At 39.1% G+C, this 16,699-nt stretch overlaps 1 protein-coding gene across 1 annotated transcript; it reads left to right on the forward strand.

Annotated features, from left to right (window-relative positions):
* Nucleotides 1-437: 437 nt before the first annotated feature.
* prox2 (prospero homeobox 2) lies at nucleotides 438-15,629 on the forward strand. The gene is made up of 5 exons (XM_084742416.1): nucleotides 438-519; nucleotides 2,230-3,819; nucleotides 7,094-7,201; nucleotides 10,285-10,479; nucleotides 14,299-15,629. The coding sequence occupies exons 2-5, from the start codon at nucleotides 2,281-2,283 to the stop codon at nucleotides 14,464-14,466; spliced, it is 2,010 nt and encodes a 669-aa protein (XP_084598542.1). The 5' UTR covers nucleotides 438-519; nucleotides 2,230-2,280; the 3' UTR covers nucleotides 14,467-15,629.
* The last annotated feature ends 1,070 nt before the right edge of the window (nucleotides 15,630-16,699 follow it).

The raw sequence follows: 16,699 nt of genomic DNA on the forward strand, positions 1-16,699 counted from the left end.
AAAAGAAAATTAAGTTATTTGTTTATTTATTTATTTTCACTCCTGTCTTCTCTCTGTTTTTTCGTGCTTTATGTTTAATTATGTCTCGGTTTCACTGCTGGGCCGCCACTTGCTTTTTGGAGACAAATAAAGTGACAGATTGATTAAAGAATAGCAATAGCGTATAGTCTGTATGTGTACATCATGTTTTGTGGGCCTAAATGAATATTAAGACAGAAAAATTAATGCATATTTCCAAACAGCCTCAGCCATTATTTTTTTGCAGGCTTGAACCCATCAGTTTTAACTCCCACCTTCCGACCACTATGAGTAGACTAATATGTCAACACCTTACACATACTTTCCTCCTCTTGACATTATGTGGTTGAGTGATGTGCGACCACCTCATTGCTCTCTCGTGGCCACGCCCAGCCCAGCTCCGTTTGATGCATCGACTCTCCTGCTCTGCTCCTGTCCAACTCACAGTCCGTGTGCGGAGGCCAGCAGCTCAGCGGCAGGCACCAGGTCCCAGCGCAACAGGTAAGGTCCCACCATCACTCACTGTGTGTGTGTGTGTCTGTGCACCGCGGTTACGCCGCTGCTGCAGCCCTGTACAAGTGTGACAAAGTGCATGTCTGCAGCTTCAAAAACCTCAGCACTTCAGTTTAGTGGTTTTTTTCATGAGAGGGATTTCAACTGGTGGGTGTTTTTGACACTTTAGTGATGCATGGTCTTTACAGTACAGCTGCTAACTGTGATCACATGTCTGGTGAGTTTTTAATTCCGTTAGACTATTTTTTAATTGTTTAAGAGGATGTTTTAAGATTTATAGCCTAAATAAAATTGTTTCTTTATGGGGGTAATGTGTATTTTATATTTTAAGGTTAAAAGTAGACAGTGAAAGCAGTCTATATATTTGATACAGTTTCATATATAATTTAGTTTCAAAATTTAATTTTAACTTTCACCATTTATTCACAAAAGGTAGTTCTGCAGCCTGTTATACTGCAGGAAATATACACCGGAACAAGTAAAAGGAAACATTGAAAGTACTCCTACTGTCCACGAATCATAGAAAAATTGAATAATTTCAGACTTTGCTTAATGGGATAAGTGGTTCTACTTGTTTGTATGTATTCTCCTAAAGCAGTTTGATCTGTATGATAGAATGTTTATTTATATTAAAAGTAAGAGATGGATTCACAAGATGGGCTAGTAATGTAGAAATGTAAAGTAGGATCTGTTGTTTTCAAGTCCATTGTTACATTTTTTCTTTTTTACGATAGAAGTATTTTTTTAATTAGTTTAACAGCGCACTTGCAGGCTATTGTGTGAGCACAATGCATGTTAGATCTCAGAAAACATTTTAAAATAAACACTTAAAGGGAATAAAGAATCAGACTATTGAGTTTTTTTTATATTTAGCACTGAAGATCATCTCTTGATCATTCCTTAAGATGAAAACCTTGAAAAAAATAAGGTTTTCATGATATTTTCTCTTCTAAATAATGTATACAGACGGAGCCGCTTCTCATGCGTGGTCTGTGGCTTTCATGAGCTGAAATTTACCTTTCATTGGTATCTTATAATTGGCCTTTTTTATCCGTTGTGTTAACCATTATTACGACCCAAAGATCAAATGATACAAAAGGCTGCATTCCCCTTCTTGCTTAAAGATCAAGGATTTTTCTTTTTGTACAGAGCTGAGAATCTTCAAATAATGCAGGGTTCTTTGATTTTCTTTCATATAGAACAGTAATTCATCATTTGCTTGCCAATGTAGTCATTTTAAAATCGTAAAACAGGTGTAATGTCAAGTTTTATTTTTTTAAAAAGGGCAAAATTATCTGTGAATGTTACATTAATGTATAATTATCCATTACAAATTTACATAGTTTATTTTTCCTATCTGTTAAAAGCATAAAGACACACCATAAGCTGTTGACAGTTTAATAGTTTATTTGAATGTCACAATACACCAACAGAAAAAAAAAAATGTTTTGTAATGTGAAAGAGGGAGTAATCAATTAAAAATAGCGATACAGGATTCAAAACAATAAAAGGCTGCAAATTTTAGTTTATTTTAAATGTCTTGTTTATTATTGATTATCTATTTATTATCTTGGCTGCCCACTGCTCCGAATACAAGGATGGATTTGATTGTACAATTGTTCTCTCTATTACGGTATGATCACAATAATTCACAATAAAGCTGACCTTCAACTGTTTTCCATCTTTCTGTCATTTCAGATTCTTGCATTTCACATAACTCTGATTCTCCAACGCCAAAGCCCAGTGAGGATGAACCTCAGTCATCCCGACCAGAACATGCACAGTTCCACTGAAGGCTGCCTGGAGGATGACAAACCCGACGTCATGCTGCCTTGCTTCCGCAGAAACATGTACGATGAGCCTCTGGCCTCGTACTCCAGTGGTTCTATCATCTCTCAGCTCCTCCGCAAGACAATTCATAATAAGAGGGCACTGGATGAGAGCCATTTCTACCTTTCCAGCACCACTGCTGCTGACTCTGGCCAGGAGGACCAGAGCAGCGTCTCCTCAAAGGACAGCACAGTGGAGGCTGCCTCTCCTGGTGCTCACGTCTCCACAGGAGGCAGCCCGGAGGGGGAGCATCCTGTGACCGACCACCTGCAGGCCAAAAGGGCCCGCGTGGAGAACATCATCAGGGTGATGGCAGGCTCTCCCAACAGCAGACAGCACGGAGACAGCGAGAGGCCAGACACTGATGCCACCAGAGAGACCAGAGAAGCATACAGGGAGAACAAACGTAAGCAGAGGTTGCCTCAGCATCAGGAGCACAGTGTTGGAGGGCCGACAAGCAGGAGACCTGGAAGCAGCAGCAGTGATAACAGCAAAGATGAGGAGTGTCACAAGCTGAAAGAGCAGCTACACAGCATGCAGAGGCTTCTGCGTCAGCTCCAGGAGAAGTTCCTTCAAGTTTACAACCAGGAAGAGCCTGAACAAAATGACAGAGATGAGACAGAAGTCACCATCGAGCAGGACACCCTGGGAGAAAGCTTAGCATCACACTACATGAACTCTGAAGATGATTTTGAGAGGAAGAGCAGCAGAGTGAGTGCAGAGTGTAAGGACAGAATGAAAGTCATGGGTTATCTGGTGCACCAAAGAGAAAGTCAGAACCTGCAAGAAGCCCTGAAGCAGGAGCTCTCCAGGGCTGTCAATGACTGTGTGGACAGAGTGTTCAAGAAGGTGTCCTCCACAGGGCTGGACCTGTCCCCTCAGCAGCGTATGTGCTCCTCTCCAGAGATGCAGATGGGTGCAGACAGGAAGAGCCAGCAGCAGGCCAGCTCCACCCAGGAGCAGCCCCAGGCCGAGGAGGCCACGGTGAAACCCCGCTCTCTGGAGTACTATGAGAGCTCTGAGGCCCAAAGCCCACAGGATCAGACGGAGGCGCTGTCGCTGGTGGTCCGCAAGCCGGCAGTGACCCCTCTGAGCTCGGTCACCCCGACAGTGAAGAGGCCCTATCCCGTGCACCAGACGCCATTTCAGTTCAACTACAGCACCCCTCTGCATGACAGCCAGATCCTAGAGCATCTGCTCAAGTACGGGCCCCATTCCAACTTTGGGGGCCTCCCCTGTATGCCCCCGTCAATGGACAGGACCTCCCCAGACTCAGTGGACCTGCCCTGGGACACCATTGCCATGAGGTCCAAGGTGACTTCCAGCCACCTCGGCCACCACCCTCGTCCCTCAGCCCTGGGGGCAGTGACGGTTGACAATCTGTGTCTCCCTCATGTCAAGATCGAGTGTGGTGAACTGCAGAGCATGGCAGAACGAAACCCCTACATGTCCCTCAACATATCCTTTCACTTAAAATAAGAAATGTAGACTTTTATCACAGCAGCCATTTTGACATGAAATAGCAGGGTAAACAGAGGTGTTACCACATATAGCAATTTAATGGAATCAACAAATCTTTTCTCATTAACTTAATGTAAATATCCAAATTCTATTTATTGGAGTTAATTAGAAAAAGAACTTATAAACATGAGTTCTTGTAACTTTAAGTCTGTCTTTTGAAATGATGAGTTGAGTGAATGTACTGTACAGAGTTCAATCAACTCATCAATTTAAATTTCCAGACTAACATGATTGCCATATTAACAGACTTCCCAGCATGTATTGCTTTGGAGATAAAACTCTCCAGAGGCCCTTCTTTTTTATAGTTGAAAGAATATACATGTGATGAAAACTTGCTGTGTGTCTTTAATAGACTTTAAGTCATGGATGCATGTTTTGTGTTAAAAAAAAAAAAAAAGTAAAATCAAATCTAATCAAATTCGTTTGTAGTGATTATCGGTGTGACTGAGGAGTTGTTTAATGCCTTAAACTTATTGAACATGTTTTCTCAAGCACAGCTGAATTAATATATATATATATATATATATATATATATATATATATATATATATATGTATATATATATATGTATATATATATATAAATAACTAGAAACATTTTTTGTTTTGAATCATTACAAAATTACTTCAACTTATTTTTTTCAAAGTCAGTCAACTTAAAAGTATAAGGCAGCTCAATAAAGTTAAAACAGTTTGTTAAATTTTAAAGTGCAGTGATTCTTTTGATTGTTATTTGGGGTCCTGCTATTTGGCATCACTGGAAAGACTCTGCTACAGTAAATGGAATGGGACATTCATTTATATCATTGGTAACACCTGTGTTTATCAGACTGTTTCATATCAATAAGGCTGCCATTAAAAAGGTCTATTATCCAGAATAGTATTGTTTAATAATGATGAAAAAATAGATACAGTTGTCAGATGTTTGTTTTTGACATGTCTAGGGCCCAACTGATACTGGATTCTTGAGGCTGGTACCAATATCACTATTACGGAGTGAAAAAATCATGTTCATGGACGAGGTAGTCTTAAAGTTTTATTCAGGTTCTGTTAAATCACATTCACCAGCTTCCTTCCTCGTTTTCTGACGTATCTATCCTGTGTTATCTGAAAGGTAGGGCAACTAGCAATTAGCAAGCAATGGCTACCATGAAACACATTGTTACCTTGAATTAATACATACCATAAATATGAACATTTAAATGCAGAAGTGTTACATATTATCAAGAAAATGTATCAAATATACATAAAATGGTGCCTACAAAGCTATAAAAATAAATAAAAACAATCTTATGACATGCAAAAAAATCAGACATAATGGATAAAATACATGCTGATAATGATATAGATCTATATAGCTTTGATTGGTCAGTATCGGAGTGATGATATTGGTCAGCTGAAATATCTACTTGGCTTAGATATATAGGCTGATAGTGCATGTAATGTCTTCATAACTTTACTATATACATATAAAACAGCTTTGACAGAATGACTGCATTCTATTGTAAATTTATTTACTCAAGATGACTCAAAGAACCTAGGCACAAAAAATTGCAGTGAAAACCTTAATATTACATCATGCTATTTGTACTATTCCCTTTACAGCAGGCTATATAATACAGGTTTGATAATATCTTATATATATATATATATATATATGTATATGTATGTATATATATATATTGTATTTACCTTTTCATTTTAAACAAATTCTCTATATTTCTGCTGTTCCATCTAAACAATGGCAGGTTGAGGCTCATTGCAGCATGGGCAGTTCCAGTAACAAACTTCAAGGAGAATTTTTTCTTTGATCTCACTAACCCCATAGAAAATTACAGCGTCTTCTTTAATCTGAGCCGAGTAATGACTTTAAGTTTAGAAAAAGACAAATAAAAAGGAATACAAGGCTTTGATAAGAATTGCCAGGAACAAAAGCCAATTTTTCAAAGGCAGAGAAAGCATCGGTTTCTATTTCAGGAAGAGTCGTTTTTTCAGACTTGAAAAGGTGCAGGATCTGTTTCTCCATCATCAGAGTGATAGGGGTGCATCTAAAAGGTCACATCTGAGTGCTGGTGGAAATCAAAAGTGCCTCCCAACCACAACACTTGAGCTCTTGTCTTGAGCATTTGTTGTTGGATACCGTTGTCAGAATGTACATGATTGAAATAGAGTGCAAGATAACAGTAATTTTTTTTTTTTTTTCACGTCAAAGAAAATCATGCTCAAGTTTTCTGTTCGGTGGAAGATTTTTGCCATTGTTTGAAAACTAAAATAACATTCTTTTAAAATACATGGGTGATAACATCCATGATCAGTATGATTAGAATAATATCTGTATTTCATCGGTCTTTGCCTAATTTAATTTAAATAAATAATTTCTTTACTATGGCTCATTGTGATGTAAATTATCTAAAAAAAACAAAAAACAAAACCAAATTAGTCACAGAAGTGTTCAGTTTTGTTGATTCTCTTGTCGCGAGGAATTAAAGAGGAATATTATGTGCTGCCTCTCAGGATTCGCTTTATCTTTACAGTGCAAAGAGCTTCTGCTTCTCTTTGAACAATACCACATAAATCTTTCATCCCAACTTCCTTATTTCAAAGGTAGGGTTCCCTAATAAAATGTATGGTGTGGCGACCTGATAAGGAAATATTATGACCTAAGGCGTGGTGCTGGTGGACTACAGAGGAAACGCTCCTGAGCGTCTTCATTGCCATAGGGCAAAAACTTGAGAAGGTATTGAATTTATTTAGAATTTGAAATAAAGGAAATGTGTGTTGAGATATATGTTGAACAAATTAAAACTGTTTTAAATTTACCAGATAACCTAAGAAGGGATTGTTTTCTGTTTTTTTGTAACATTTGACCAAATTTCCAGAGGAAAATATATACAGCAACATATGCCGTCTTTAAATCAAGTGAGTTCCTCTTTCAAAACATTTCCAAACAAGCTGTCTTAACTGCCAGGCATGAAGTGCTTCGCTCTCTAATTAAAAATCCCTAATCTAATTCGTAATTCTGTTTTGCCAATAAGCACATGTTAGGGTCATTATTGACTCCGTGGTTAATGCCGAGCTGTTCTTTAGGGAAATTCAATTTAGCTGAAGATTGAGGCAACACAATACTCTGGTCCACTATCACTTTGCGCAGGACTGTAATGCTGCGTGTTATATTTAATTGTCAGCGTTTCTGCCTTAACGTAAATGTGAACATCCAGGAGGGCCTCACCCCGAGCCATCTGAAGAAGGCAAAGCTGATGTTCTTCTACACCCGCTACCCCAGCTCCAACGTGCTGAAAACCTTCTTCCCTGATGTCAAGGTAAATTTTTTTTTTAGATATTAAAGCTACTACAAGGAGTTTTTAACTGGCTGTGAAACAGACTCACTGTAATACTGATGCCTCTATATGACCTACATAAGCAAACGAGACTATCATATATAGCTTTTCTTACTCTTGCCACCGAGTTGGAGTCAGCATGAAATCAGGTGAAAGGAGCCTGTATTTAAATTTTTTGCTGCCTGAGTCACAGTGTATGGTTTGTTAGCTAATTAAAAAGAAGCAGGAGGAATTTTTTTATTCAGACAGTTTTATTTTTAAGTTACATTTTGTGGTGGGGGAAACATTACTGGTTGAGCCTCCAAAATCAACACAATATGGAACTTCCTTGTAGTAGCTTTAAAAAAAAACAAAAACCGCTTGCTTTGTATTGAACATGTCAGGGTTGTTTGCTCTGCATTTAACTCCCCCGCAATCGACTTGTCAGTGTGTGTTTGGGACAGAAAAATTCAGCAGTGTGTCGGAGGAGAGAAACAAAAACGGCAGAGGGTTTAAATAACAAAGCCGCTGAGCTGCTAGTATGTCCTGGGGGCAGAGGGAGATACAGGGGCATTCTCTCTTTAAAAAAGCCACTCCAGTCAGCAAATGGAGTGACAAAGGACTCTCTGCAGGCAAGGCATTGCTATTGAGTGTCAACAGAGAGTTGGTATTAGAGACTTGTGCGGCAGCAACCAGGCGGTGGTGAGCTGGCCCTAAACACAACATCCTGTGTATTTTGGCCTTGGTCTCGTGTCAGGCCTCCTCTTCTATCTCCTCATTTTGTCTTCTCTCTTGTCAGCTACACTCTTAGAATTAAGGGTTCCAAAAGGGTTCTGAAGGGCTGAGGTTCTACCCAGATCCATTTTCATCTGAGTAGACTTTTTTTTAAGAAATAGTTTGTCAAGGGTTCTTTGTAAGACTAAGAGTTCCATTAAGAACCCTTTTTATCCAAAGAACCAATCAATCTTTGTTGAAATCTTTCTGTCATAACATAAAAGAGAGTGTGTTCTTGATAAAACCCTTGGAATATTAAAAGGTTCTCAGTAGAACCCCCTGTGTGGGTTCTTGTCAGCACCCAGAAGGTGGAAGGGTTCTGAATACAACTCCCAGAGAGTGTTCAGGGTGGAACCATTACATCATAGAAGGGTTCTCTGTGGAACCTCTTGTAGGCGGTTCTGGCTGAAACCTTTCACAGATGGTTCTAGGCATAACCCTTAATCTTTGGTTCAAGATAGAACTCTCTGAAAGGATTCCAAGCAGACCATCGGAAAATGCTCAAAATTTACCTGCAACCAAAAAGGGTTCTCCTATGCAGACAATCTGAAGAACCCTTTATGTTTCTAGTTAGTTTTTTTCCAAGAGTGTTGTGATTTCTTCACATTCATCCTATTTATCCTGGCTTCCGTCTTTTTAGTCTTTTCCTATAGGAACATTATATCTCCCACTCAAACCTCTCTTCTAGTTTTCTCCAAACACCTCTCGAGTTTCTCTCTCCTATCTCCTCTCCATCCACCACCACGGCCCTCTGGATCTCTGAGCCAGTGCGGGCCCCTGCCTCTCAATCTGCTCTGACCCCCGGGGTCAGGGGGGAGGATGCTGCCGCTGCAGCAGCCCTGCGAACGTCTCCTCCTTGCTTACAGTCCTGTGGTGGGAAGTGGCACTGAACAAAAGAGCACCTAATCCCAGTGTCTGATTCCATCCTATCAGCCCGAGTCAATGAGAGGGAAGCTTCCTTCTGTCCTTATGCTGCCGCTTTCTCACCCACCACACCAGAGGGAAGAAGCGTCTTTGATGCCTGCCCAGCCCTTAGGCATTTTTTTCTGTCTTTCTGGATGAGGAGATAGAATAACAGGACTAATGTCAAGACTGAGTTTAGAAACACAGAGGCCTGACAGATGTTTTTTCACCCTGGACATTGGTGGGAAAGGATCAGAGCAATTAATGTCGCGTAGAGTGACAGACCATTTGGTGCCCTACAGGTACCAAATGCAGGTTTTCAGTCAATTATGGAAATGATGGACATTGCATTTTTAATTGAAAAGCATGGAAATGAATATTTTTAAATTTCTGTATGCTCTCGAGTCTGAAAATAATTTCTGAAATTGCATATTTTATTAATCCTGAAAATTGTGAGCTTTTATTTGCCTTTTTCATCTTGACATCTTGAGCTGTTAGAGATTCATTATGTTGCTCATGGACACTTTAGCGGGACAGATAATTCCCAGTGAGCATTTTTCCACTGAAAAGACATTAAAAAAACAACTATAGTCACCGGTGGAAAGACATTCAGAATAGCTTTAAAGGCATTGGTTGAACATTCATATTTAGATTTATTTAGAACAAATTATTGAAAAATGATTAAACAGATTTATGTTTTGTGGCATGTTGATCCTGTATGCACATTTTAGCTGGTTGAAAAGACGGTGAAAGGAGGTCTTAGATGTTTAAACCAAATATCAACCAGTTTTCAACAAGATAGCAATACTGAAATCTCACTGGGATTCATTATTTTTCTCACGGACACTTCAGCCGGGCAGATCATCAGCTGCATTTACTTGGACCCTTATCAGAATAAATGTAACCACCTCAGTCAGAAGAAACTGGCCTGATCCGGCCAGATCGGTAGTAATTTTCAATTGGGGTGGGAGAGGTGGTTTAAACCTTTGATAGTCTCTTCAGTAGGAATACATTTTGCCCTATGTGGGGGTAACATTAGGTTACATCAACACATTCCTGGGAATTACAGAAAAATGGCAGGAGCAAAGCAGAACTGGTCTTTGACTGATACAACTTGGTTGAGCCACTTCTTCTTCTGTTATATTTCCGGTAGATTAGACACTTCACAGCAGGCAGAACACCTTTCAGCATGTCAAAAAGGTTTTGTTCCAATTACATGCTTTGAAGTATGTTAACAAACATCTTATCGGATCATTTTATTTAAAAAATTTAAATTATTTTTATTGGATTCAATAGATATTGTCCATGTAACTGCTCAAACTGTTAATGTCAGGGTTTTGGTTGCAGGATAGTCCCTTTAATCCTCTGCTATAAATGTATGAAAGTATCTTTTTCCATCTTTTTTGCAGTTCAACCGCTGCATCACCTCTCAGCTGATCAAGTGGTTCAGTAACTTCAGGGAGTTCTACTACATCCAGATGGAGAAGTTTGCCCGCCAGGCCATCGTTGACGGCATCAGTGATGTGAAAGACATTACAGTTAGCAGGGACTCAGAGTTGTTCCGGGCACTCAACATGCACTACAACAAAGCCAATGACTTTCACGTAAGTGTCACTCATTAGTCATTCATTCTTTTATGTTGCAGTTTGTATTGTTTGCATGGAGATCATTCCAGCTGAAGTTTTGCTCATGAGGTTTTTTTTTTTTTCAAGAGGGTTTGTTCTAATTCTGTGCATACGCTGTGGGAGAGATTTACTAACTTATTAAATTACAAGAACATATTTTTAGTTAGTAGAAGTTGTTGGCCAAAAATTATGTTTAGTTATTCCTTCTAAAAATAAAACCTACATAAATTAGAAACACTCAAATATGTGTTTTTGAGCACTATGTCATTAAGTGGGAAAACCAGTACAATGACAGATATAACTACTTATATACTGACCATGTCCAAACAGGGATTTTTAGATTGCTCAGAGTTAAAAATCACTCTCTCTGCAGGTTGTGTTGGGATGTGAAGGTGAGGTGTTCTTTTTAATATCATTAAATAACTAGTGGAAATAGTTAGACTATATAATACTTTATCTTAAAGCAAAGAAAAATATATTTTGGGAAATATATTTGTTTTCCAGCGTCATGTTAGATGAGAAGACTGATACAACTCTCATGTATGTATAATAAATATGAAGCTACAGCTAGAAGCCAGCTTATTTTAGCATAAAGACTGGCAACAGGGAGAAAGAGCTAGCCTGGTTCTGTCCAAGAATAACAAAACCCAGTATTTGCCAGGCAATCATGAATTGTTTTCTTGATTTTGCACTTTTTTCTTTTTTTATGGATTAAACAAATTATATAAGTTATTAATTATTGAGCTCTTGAAGTTCTTTTTAGCAGATTTTGTGACTTTCAAACAGAGCCATGCTAGCCGTTTCCCCCTGTTTACAGTCTTAGGGCTAAGCTAAGCTAGCCAGAAGCAGTCTGCAGCTTCACAATTAAAGCTATATTATGTAACATGTCTGCATTAAAATGTCTTAAAATGCTATATGTATGTTATATATTTTGTTGAGTTGTTTACCAACATTATCTCAAATGTTTCCAACCATGTGTCAAACAAAAAAAAAAAATCCATAATTTATTCAAGATAATGGTGTGTTTCCTACCAGCCATTACTTGCTAGTTGCTATAACTTCAGAGAAAACGCAGGATATGTCAGCTAATCAGAGAGTAAAGAAGAAAGTTGGCGACTGTGACTAAACATAACGTGAATAAAACAACTCCCATGATCCCACGCCACTTCACAGTGACATCATGTCTTTTTTAAATTGTTTTAATGTTAGAGATACCTTTACTGGCAGAATTGACATTTTATGATTTGAGAGTGGTATCAGTCTTCTCATCTACCTCTCCACCAGAAAGGGAATAAGCATAATTCCCAAAATGTCGAACTACTCCTTTAAAGCGCTGGAGTTGACACATTCATCACATGTGCGGTTACTAACCGGCTGAAGTATGTCCTCCTGTCAGCATGTAGCTGCGGTCACGTATGTCCGCATGCTGACCTGTTTGTCACACTGCACCTGTGGCTGGCCAGCCTTTACAGCCATTATCTAAACTCCAGAGTGATGCTTTATCAAACTGTGGGAAGAGGAAGCCGCAAAATCCCACTAAAACAACTCAGGATTAGAGGACCAGTACGCCTGAGCGAGACTGAGATTGCTACTGATGCGGAATGCTGAGAAAGACGCTGTGGATTCCGAGGGAGAAGGCCGTTTGGTGGGAAAGGGACGGGACCGTTTTCTTTACCTTGGGACCAAGACATTCCTTTCCCAGGGATGCTTTTGTGTCAGGAGATGAGGGGAAAGAAAAATAACTTATGCCAACAACTGTTGTGCTAACCAGTCAGTGGATGGGAAACAAGGGCTGCAGGGCGGTTTTCTCCCAGCACCCCTTGCATCTAGACCTTTTATGGATCCTGCTGTAGATATGGGGTCACTCTCAAATTATTACTCCAAGTTTAACCACACAAAATCCTTATTTAACCCCAAATTCAAGGTAGAAGCTTAATTTAATATGTCATGGTACAACACAGGGTTGTACCATGACATGCAAGTTATAGTCCTGTCACCCTACTCACAAAACAAAAATTATATAAACTGATGAATAAATGATAAGTCATTAAAACAAACTAGTGTGGAGGATGAATTGAGGAGTCTCATAACCTGAGGAAAGAAGCTGCTCATGCTTATGATTTTAAAGTAGTGATGTAGATTACATGGTGTGATGCTCACTTGAAGCTGGGGTAGGCAGTTTATTATTGGCGTCATGAGCAAAAGTTCCAAAATAACGTTTAAATGAAATATAACTAAGTGTTTTGAGAAAAACTAGACTTCTGCATCTCCTATTGGCTTGATTCTCAATTTTTCAAACTAGAAAACACTGTGTAGGCCATGACGGGAGACACTGGCCAACCACAAGTCGGTAAGATAGTTTATTTAGTATTTGATGATGGCATTAAATTATCTTTCTGGGGAAGTGTTTACCCCACCTTGAAGTACAAGTACCCAAAAAATAAGTAACACTTAAGTTAGGTTCTTGGTGGTGCTGTCTTTTTTCTTTTATATATTTCTTGGCCTTTTCATGGCTTTATTAACAGGGCAGCTGAAGATATGACAGGAAAGGGGGAGAGAGTAGGGGGGGTGACATGCAGTAAAGAGCCACAGGCAGGAGTTGAACCTATGGCTGCTGCAGCGGACTCACAGCCTGGTACATGGGGAACATGCTCTACCAACTGAGCCACCTGGCTGCCGTCGGGGTCCTTTCTCTTGCTTCTCTGTAAAAGTTAACAAGAACCGGACATGGGAATTTTACCCTCTATAGTTTCCGTAAAGGAGTACTCTCTTTGCATACTTTTGGGGGTGTTTTTAAATGAAAATTTTCTCTCAGCCGTTAGCAAAAAGCAGTGATGTAGGTTAGAGCACTGATGTCCTGTTTTAGAACTTCGACAAAAATGTCAATGTTCTAATTTGGTTGCTGTTGGAGTGCGCCGGAACGATGCTCCACCATTTTTTAACTCTTGAGGATCAACTTATGAGTCTCAGCAATGAGAGGCATCTTCTTCCAGTTGTTTTCTGAAGGCAATAAGCGTTTTGTGCGCTCCTTGTGTGGTCTGAGCATCTTGTGTTTTAGGCGAGACACAAGAGAGCTAATAAAAACACACTGAAGTTGTCATATTGACGTTAATTGACGTTTGATGCAGACTCGCAGTTACAGCAGAGAGAGAGAGATAGAGTGCTTGTGTGGACTGACTGCTGTGTAATATTCTCAACATAATACAACAATTCATGAAGTCAGACTAACATTTATTGTGTGGTCTAAATGTTGGTAAACCTGCCATGCATATGGGTTACTTAAACAAATAGTACTACACCTGTGACTTCTGGGAAGCTTAAAGAATGATATAAAATCTCTAAAACAAACAATAATGGGCCCACACTTCAATCTAAAGATCTGAAGTCTCACATAAAATCATTGTAATCTTCAGCTTCTGGCCATATTGCTGATGTGATTCACGATCACGCTTTGTTGACTGGCGCTGACAGTGCTGGGAGAATCCCTGGGAAGACAGCGCACCGGTGGTTAGTTGAGGTTCAAGAAAACAAGACTAGCTAATCAAAGAGGCCTCTAAATGAAAGTTAATGATTGCAGCAGTGCATTTATTGTATGTGTGCAGAGAACAAAGAGATGAGCTCCCTTTCATCAGTTTGAGTGTTTGAAGAATTGCGCTACAGGTCTTCATTTCATATGTTTTTGACTTTGAGAAAACTGAAGACAGATTGTAACATCAGCATCACATGAAGTGCTTTTTCAATATTAGAATACAGTTTTAACAAGATTGACTTCACTTTTCTTTTTCCCCTCTTTTGCAGGTTCCAGACAGATTCCTGGAGGTTGCTGAAATCACCTTGCATGAGTTTTACAATGCCATTTCTGCAACTAAAGATTCAGACCCCTCTTGGAAAAAGGCCATATACAAGGTGATCTGTAAACTGGACAGTGACGTCCCCGAGGAGTTCAAGACATCCTCTTACTTATAGGCCGAAACGGAGAGTTACAACAGCGAAGGAATTGAAGTTAGTCACTTGACAGTATTATTTCATCCTTTCTTGTAGTGCATTTTAGTGAAGTGAAATGTAGATGTTGGATAATTAATCATTTTGTAGATCTGTCAAAAAAAAACACACGCACACATTATTTCATCAATAGTCTTAAATGCTGTATGTTTTATCAACAAGAAGATAAGTATTAATGCTCTTGTGGTTTATTCTATTGTTTAGTGTTTACTTATATGATCTGCCTCAACACATTTAGAGAGTTACTGAGTTTGTAGGTGTGTAAAAATGTTTACAAAGTATAATAAATGCTTTTCGATATTATCAAACTACATAGTGTAGGCTAATTAAGTTGAACTGGAAGAGTTTTAGGTAAATACCACCAGTATTACTTTGATTTTAAAGGGATAGTTTGGATTGTTTGAAGCGGGGTTGATGAGGCACTTATTGATAGTCGGTGTATTAGCTACAGTAGATGCTTGGAAAAGCAGAGAGCGACACCTGCATGGAAACTAAGCAATGTACTGCTGTGGACACGGTAAGCAACAAAAAGAATTTTAGCCATTAGAAAAAACAAGCCTACCTAAAAAATCAATATAATTTCATGTATATTCAATATTTAGAATATTTCTACCACTCTACCTTGCCATCAGACAGCCTTTTTTGATGGGAAATTGCTGTTATCTAGATGTGTCAAGTATCACTCTCTCCAGACCAACCGAACTCCATCAACAACATCAATCAATTTAACTTGCAGAACATGGGAGTTGCTGGTCTACCACTGCCTTGATCTGTTAGTTTGTTGGTGTTATTGTGTGACTGTGGCGCGTCTGAGCTATTCTTTCAAAACACAGAAGCCACACAATGACACAAACTAAACAACCTCTCGAGGCAGCGGTAGACCAACAGCTCCTGTTTTGTTTTGCTAGGGTAAAACGACTGATTTCGCCTGTGGAGTTTCACTGGCTTGGATAGAGAGCGCTACTTAGCTTACTTATGGTTTCCTGACAGAAAAGGTTTTCTGATGGCTGTGAAAAGATTCTAAACATAGTGTACACTTAAACTGATATTGTTTTTTTCTTTTTTTTGTTTGTTCTTTACCTTTTTTAAGTGGCTAAAACATCTTTTGTTGCCGACCCTGTCCACAGCAGTACATTGCTTAGCTCCCATGCTGGTACTCCTCTCTGCTTCTCCTAACTGAGACCGACATCTACTGTAGATAATAAACTGACTATATATAAGTACCTCATGCAGCCCCACGTCAAATAATTCTTTAATCCTGTAATTCCATTTCATTTCATAGCTTTGTGAGTTGTGTTAATGTACATGCGCTGCTGTTGTATGTTGCATAATGTTCTATGATTATGTTGTAAACTATTAGCTTGACACAATGTGCATGTGAAAATAATGCAAGTCATGGGTTATATTATCATGTATAAAGGTCATGTAAAGTACAATCATTTTCAGATGTTTCAGTCACAGACATTGTACTGGATGATTATTGAAATTAAAGATGCACTAAATTATAATATAAAACTTGTGTGTTATATTTTTTTGGCGATAATCACAACATTAACTTACTTTAACGTTTAAAGAAACAAGACACACCAAGTCAAAGCTTTGTTTTTACTTGTAAATGGTTAACTCTCCCTATGAAAATACTGTGTGCCACTGCCGAGCCCCTAAGGTGCCTCTAATCCACGTCCAGCAGCCAGCTGTTAAATGTCCCCCAAACTATGCTGTTCACATTGTTCACCGAAGCCAATTCAAGTCAACTTTCTAAGGCCTGCATTCATTGTGTGGCCACTGCGGATGCAGACAACTGCCATGTCTTAAAAACAGCCACAATGCATTCCCTCCTAATGACTAATGCCCGAGGTGACCTCATATCGCAGTTGTGCCACCAAAGCAAAATTCCACAAACCCGTTGACTCTTTCTTCCAGGCACCCGCTCAAACACACTCACGCATGCACACACACACACAAGTTTGGTGATGTCACAAAAATCACAGATGAGCTATCTTTGATGCCTTGGGCTTAACATAAACCGGAAAGTCACAGCAGTGAATTCAATGTGATGAATCTTTCATCTACCACACTGTGGGACTGCCCTTAATCAATACACTGAAAAAAATCATACAGGACTTTAGTGGAGACAACAAAGTCTTTTTTAATCAACTTAATGTAAATATCCAAGTGTTATTTAAACTTAATATTT

The sequence above is a fragment of the Lutjanus erythropterus genome, chromosome 18 (genome assembly GCF_056507025.1).
Source record: "Lutjanus erythropterus isolate fLutEry1 chromosome 18, fLutEry1.hap2, whole genome shotgun sequence".
In the NCBI taxonomy this organism is placed as follows: domain Eukaryota; kingdom Metazoa; phylum Chordata; class Actinopteri; order Lutjaniformes; family Lutjanidae; genus Lutjanus; species Lutjanus erythropterus.